Here is a 6,625-nt window from a genome sequence, read left to right on the forward strand (position 1 = left end):
AAAAAGGAAGCGGTGAAGAAAAACCGAAGCAAGTACCCCCCGGTTTTAATTTCAAATCAAACCAGGAGTACCCACCGCTTCCTGAGGCACCAAAAACCCCTCGTGCACCCATTTCTCGATCAGAAGACATAGAAGAAACAGGGTTCATAAAATTCTCTGATATTGTGGACTGGATATTTAAAACATTCAACATACCAGATCCCCTTCAAAACATTCTTCTTGCCCTTCTCCCTACAGTGAAAACCTTTTTGAAGCAACTCACAGCAACTTGGTCCCTCATTTCAGCTATCGTATCTTTCGATGACTAATACGTCGAAAGAGGTTAGGAATTGACACTTTTGAATACTGGGGAAGTGACACGTGTACCTAATCCTCCAGCTCGTGAAAGCGTGCTTGACCTATCCCTTTGCTCGACATCTCTAGCGTTAGATTGCCGGTGGAAAGTAATCAATGATCCCCACGGTAAGAATCACCTTCCAATCACCACCCAATCAATATTTCATACGACCTTACTCCTAATATTGATTGGAAGTCATATGAGACGATCATAGCGGAATCCATCGAGTCTCACGAGGAACTTCCTCCGGAGGAAGAATACGCGTTCCTTTCTGGCTTGATCATCGACGCCGCGACTCAAGCTCAGACGAAACCGATACCCGGGGTAACGATTAGACAGCGTCCTCCCAACAAGTGGTGGGACAAAGAGTGCTCTGAACTGTACGCGCAAAGATCCTCGGTGTATTTGGCCTACCGAAAACACGGTACTCTTGATCTGCTCCGAAAGTACGATGTACTGGATAGACAAATGACGAGTTTAATTAAAGCGAAAAAACGCGGATACTGGCGGCGGTTTGTAAACGCGTTGTCAAGGGAAACAGCGATGAGCACTCTTTGGAACACGGCCAGACGCATGCGGAATCGTAACGTTTCTAATGAGAGCGAGGAATATTCAGGCCGCTGGATACTCGATTTTGCCAAAAAGGTCTGCCCGGATTCTGTACCGGAACAGAAAACCTTTCGCGACGCGTTTTTAGTAGCTACGGAAGAGCCTCCATTTTCGATGTTGGAATTTTCGATGGCTCTCCTCTCGTGCAATAATAAAGTTCCAGGGTTGGATAGAATCAAATTCAACTTGTTGAAGAATCTACCCGACTCTGCAGAAAGACGCTTGTTGGACTTGTTCAACAAGTTTCTTGAGCTAAACATTGTTCCGCACGACTGGAGGGAGGTAAAAGTCATTGCTATTCAAAAACCCGGAAAACCTGCCTCTGACCACAATTCTTATGAACCGATTGCTATGCTCTCTTGCCTCCGGAAATTAATGGAGAAAATGATCCTCTTACGGTTAGACAAATGGGTCGAAACAAATGGTTTACTTTCAGATACTCAATTTGGCTTTCGCCGGGGCAAAGGGACGAACGATTGCCTAGCGTTGCTTTCTACTGAAATTCAACTTGCCTTTGCTCGAAAAGAGCAAATGGCTTCTGCATTCTTGGATATTAAGGGGGCTTTTGACTCCGTCTCTGTAAAAGTTTTAAGCGAGAAACTTCACTCGCAGGGACTTTCACCAAATTTGAATAACTTTTTGCTCAATTTGTTGTCAGAAAAGCATATGTATTTCTCACATGGCGATTCGACAACTTCCCGAATTAGTTACATGGGTCTTCCCCAGGGCTCATGTTTAAGCCCCCTTTTATATAATTTTTACGTCAAGGACATCGATGAATGTCTTGCAAATTCATGCACGCTAAGGCAACTTGCAGGCGATAGCGTTGTAAACATTACTGGTAGCGAAGCTAGCGATCTGCAAAGACAATTGCAAGATACCTTAGACCATTTGTCTGAATGGGCTCTTAAGCTGGGTATCAAATTCTCTCCAGAGAAAACTGAGTTGGTCGTTTTTTCTAGGAAGCATAACCCAGCTCAGCTGCAGCTCCTACTAACGGGTAAAACGATCTCTCAGGTTTTGGTCGCTAAATATCTCGGAGTCTGGTTCGACTCTAAATGCACCTGGGCTTGTCATATTAGGTATCTGATACAAAAAGGCCAACAGAGGATTAATTTTCTTCGTACGATTACCGGAACATGGTGGGGTGCCCACCCAGGAGACCTTCTGAGGTTATACCAAACAACGATATTGTCAGTTCTTGAGTACGGGTGTTTCTGCTTCCGCTCCGCAGCAAACACACATTTGATCAAACTGGAACGAATACAATATCGTTGTTTGCGTATTGCCTTAGGTTGCATGCAGTCGACCCATACGATGAGTCTTGAAGTGCTAGCGGGTATCCTTCCGTTGAAACAACGCTTTTGGAATTTCTCTTATCGGTTGCTCATTCGATGCACAGTTATGAACCCATTAGTAATTGAAAATTTCGAGAGGCTGGTCGACCTTCAATCCCAAACCAGATTTATGACTTTATATTTTGACTATATGGCTCAAGATATTAATCCTTCTTCATACGATTCCTCCAATGTCGTACTTTTAGATACTTCTAATAATGCTATATTCTTCGACACCACCATGAAAGAAGATATTATTGGTATCCCGGATCAATTGCGACCGCAAGAGATCCCTAAGATTTTTTCCAATAAGTTCAAACATGTTAGTTGTGATAAAATGTTTTACACTGACGGATCTAATCTAGATGAGTCCACTGGCTTCGGTGTTTTTCACGAAAATTTTACCGCCTCCTACAAACTCGATGCTCCTGCTTCCGTGTACGTCGCAGAACTTGCCGCTATTCAGTACTCTCTTGGAATCATCGAAACCCTGCCCATAGACCACTACTACATCTTCACAGACAGTCTCAGTTCCATTGAGGCTCTGCGATCGATGAAGACTGTGAAGCACACCCCGTATTTCCTGGGGAAAATACGGCGGTTTTTAAGTGCTTCAACAGATAAAAATTACCGGGTTACCTTAGCGTGGGTCCCTCCTCATTGTTCCATTCCGGGCAATGAAAAGGCTGACGCTTTAGCTAAGGTGGGTGCTATTGATGGCGATATTTATAGTAGACCAATTGCTTATGATGAATTTTATAGCATTTTGCGTCAGAGAACACTCAACATATGGCAATCATCATGGAACTCAGATGAACTGGGACGGTGGCTACATTCCATTTTTCCTAAGGTATCGACGAAAGCATGGTTCAAGGGGTTGGATGTAGGTCGGGACTGCATTCGCGTGATGTCTAGACTTATGTCCAATCACTACACGTTAAACACGCATCTCTTTCGTATAGGGCTTGTAGACAGTAATCACTGCGTTTGTGGCGATGGCTACCATGACATCGAGCATGTTGTTTGGTCGTGTGCCGAATTCTGTGATGTTAGGTCCGAGCTTATAGATTCCCTCCGGGCCCGAGGAAAGCAACCGAACGTTCCCGTTAGAGACATTCTGGGAAGCGGTGATCTTCAGTACATGACACAACTGTACTGTTATTTGAAAAAGACTGACATTAAAATTTAATATTCTTTTGTCTATTTGTCAGAATACCCGTATACGACGCTGGAGACACGAACACGAAGAGCCTAAATCTATGTTTGAAAAACAAAAAGAACACCAGTCGAAAAACAAATAGATCGTTTATCTTAATTAGTTTAAAGCAAGAATTGTATCTCCCCTCCTCTAACCTTTAATCCCCACTAGCTCGTAGTCGGCCGCAAGAAATAAAAAAAAGGCCTCCCTCCTTTTCCCGCTAATCTAGAATTAATAAAAAGTGTACTTGGCTCAGTTAAACTTAAAATTGTATCGTGCCGTGTCAAATAAACCATATTTAAATTAAATTCTCCGAACAGAACTCGATAACTAGCTGTAAGGCCCAAGCAAACAAACTGTCCAAGGTGGCTTCCAACGGTCCTTGCAAATCGGTAGCTCTGGCTCTCGCCATAGAAACTACGCTCTCGTCTGCCAGTTGTTTTATGGTACAGTTTTCTAGTTTTAGGTAACGAGAACGCAACATGCAAATATCTAATATAGTCATAGCTGGATTTAATTCATAGGGACATGGCCCTCGGGCCCTTACAAAAGTTCCCTTCTGACTAAATACAAAAAAAAAAAATCCAAAATATTTTATGACACTTCAAGATAACTGACATTAAAATAAATCTAAAACAATCCTTCTATAACCTTCTTTCAACAAATATTTTTGCATAACATATTTCTTCATTGAAATTTTGACAACTGGAGATACTTTGCCCCGGGTCCCACAGTCCTAAATCTGGCCCTGAACATAGTGTAGCTATTTTTTTTAAATTTCAATACCACAGATAGTGTAGATTTGTGCAATATGAAAACAGCTTTGAAGAAACATATATTTTTCAGTAGCATTTCAAAAAAAAATCTGTGCTGATATGTGTGTATGATTGAAGCTCATTGTTTCACAAACAACCTAAAGTTACTATTCATTCTAGTTTTTCACTTTTATTGATATATTCGATTCAATCAATCCTGCATTTTCAAAACATATGTTGTTAATTTTTCTATACCAAAGCAGCCCTTTCTTCATTGCAGCCACAGTTACAATTGAACACACCATCAAAAATGGAATTCGGAAGCATAACAAACACACACACCCCGTTATTTTCAATCTTATTATATTTTCTCATCAGAAGTGAGAATTTCCGTTGAGACAATAAAAAAAAATTTTAGGAATAATCGATTTTTATTCTTCTCTTAGTCATGACTTGAGTATTTGTTTGTTTGTTTGAGACGCAAACGATTTTATGGAATACAGACATTACCGTTTATTCAGCCATAAATGCACTAACTAAATATGAAATATTCATCTTACTTTGTCCGTCATAGCCATTTGCGCTTTCGAATGATATGTTTTGTTTCTATTTCTATTAATCAGCAAGTTTCAATGTCGTCACAGTTGAAATAAAACAAACAATTATAAATTGTATCCCAAAGCATAAAATACACATCCGCCTCATCATTATCTATCCTAATTTCAAAAGTTTCGTCAATATTTAAATATTGTTGATAAGTAGAATTATTGTTGTACGCGGGCCATGTAATATTCGACGTTTTAGTTTTTTTGGGTGTTGGATTACCATACTTGACAAAATTTGCAACAAGTTCCACGGTACGCTCGTGAACCTTCCATTCCGAGCGGTACTCATTACGATTCGCTAAGGCATCCTGTATGATGTAGGGAGAAAATATATATCCTAGCTCATCACCATGAACCGCTCCGTAACGACTTCCGTTGGTTTTAGTTTTGTAGTACTTATTTTTGGCATAACCGAAGCGACCGTCAAATTCGAAACGAAGATAATATACTGGAGCAGAACCTAGTTGGTTCGTTAAATGTCGTAGTAATTTTTTGATTGGATAATACAAGTTAGCTGTATTGGCCAAGCGACGGATAAAATTTGCATCCTGCAAAAGTTTAACCTGTTGAACCAAACATTTCCGGATGTTTTTGAGTAGCGTTTTGTTTCCGTTATTAGGAAAACTGTTGCCAATGAAGAAAAAATCAGCATAATAGAGCAAAAGTTCAAATTCGGTGGCAGTGTGTCCTATTATAACGGGTACTTGATTTATCGGCTTGTTCAGAATCAATTCGAATGGTGTCATTGTTAAAAATGATTCTGTTTCACCTTCATCCTCTACTGTAGGTATAAATCCTGGATAAAACATAGTAAAGAAACCGAAAGTATCAAAGCCATCTTCGAAAATAAACTGACGAAAGTCTACGTTTTGTAGGTCCGTAACAGTTGAAGCATTAAATCTCGTAGCAACCTCATTTGCGAGATTATCCGGATGATAGTTTAGCGCCCATGGTGCAATCATTGATCCTCCCAAAACGATTGCTTGTTGGAATAATCCACTTGAACTTTCAGCATACATGTGATATGCAACCGACCCACCACCTGCGCTTTGACCTGAAAGTGTAACACGTTGAGGGTCTCCGCCAAACAGTTTAATATACTTTTGAATCCATTGCAAAGCCGTACGTTGATCTTTCAACCCAAAATTTCCTGTTATATTAAAATCCGTATGTCTCAGAAAACCCAAAGTATATAACCGGTAATTGATGCCAACTACTACAATTCCCTGAAAATTACAAAGTGTATTGGTTTTTGTATGTTGTGAATGGATTTCAACTCACATTGTCAATAAGAAGATCCGGTCCATTTTTTATATCTGTCAAAGCCGAACCTGCCATGAAAGTTCCTCCGTGAATGTACACCAAAACTGGATACTTGGTAGACGTTAGACTACCGTTTATACTAACAGAAGGCGTGTAGATGTTCATGAACAAACAATCTTCATCTCCCACGATATGATCAGCTACGTTAATATCTTTTCTTTGTGGACAAATATTTCCAGCAGCAGTGTAATTCTGCGGACCTGTAGGATCGTATAGAACTGGATTCTATAAGGAAACATTCAATTAATATTTGGGATACACAAATCAGTAATATTTTTATAATATTTACAAACCTTGAAACGTAAAAATCCCGTAGGTGGGTTTGCATAGCGGATTCCTAAGTAAACACAATATTTTACATTAGCGAATGTTTCGTTGAGGAAACCAATTCCATAACTCAAATGATCAAATTTGACCACACATGATATATGGCCCATGCTAATCCCGAAATAAGCCGCCAA

General features: G+C 40.1%; 1 protein-coding gene across 2 annotated transcripts; it reads right to left on the minus strand.

Annotated features, from left to right (window-relative positions):
* Window positions 1-4,680: 4,680 nt before the first annotated feature.
* Window positions 4,681-6,619, minus strand: LOC129722710 (esterase E4-like). 2 transcript variants are annotated; one of them, XM_055676394.1, is made up of 4 exons: window positions 6,458-6,619; window positions 6,123-6,389; window positions 5,968-6,067; window positions 4,681-5,895 (listed from the first exon to the last, which is right to left on the minus strand). In XM_055676394.1, the coding sequence occupies exons 1-4, from the start codon at window positions 6,599-6,601 to the stop codon at window positions 4,856-4,858; spliced, it is 1,551 nt and encodes a 516-aa protein (XP_055532369.1). In that variant the 5' UTR covers window positions 6,602-6,619; the 3' UTR covers window positions 4,681-4,855. The 2 variants fall into 2 exon arrangements, with proteins under 2 accessions (XP_055532369.1, XP_055532367.1); XM_055676392.1 differs by having other exon boundaries at window positions 4,681-6,067.
* Between the last annotated feature and the right edge of the window lie 6 nt (window positions 6,620-6,625).

The sequence above is a fragment of the Wyeomyia smithii genome, chromosome 2 (genome assembly GCF_029784165.1).
Source record: "Wyeomyia smithii strain HCP4-BCI-WySm-NY-G18 chromosome 2, ASM2978416v1, whole genome shotgun sequence".
NCBI lineage: Eukaryota > Metazoa > Arthropoda > Insecta > Diptera > Culicidae > Wyeomyia > Wyeomyia smithii.

Coding starts and splice junctions, on each gene's coding strand:
- LOC129722710 (XM_055676392.1), bottom strand. CDS start 6,601: ATGGGCCATATATCATGTGTGGTCAAATTTGATCATTTGAGTTATGGA. Junction 6,390..6,457: donor CGGGATTTTTACGTTTCAAG/GTTTGTAAATAT, acceptor GTTTCCTTATAG/AATCCAGTTCTATACGATCC. Junction 6,068..6,122: donor CGGATCTTCTTATTGACAAT/GTGAGTTGAAAT, acceptor TGTAATTTTCAG/GGAATTGTAGTAGTTGGCAT.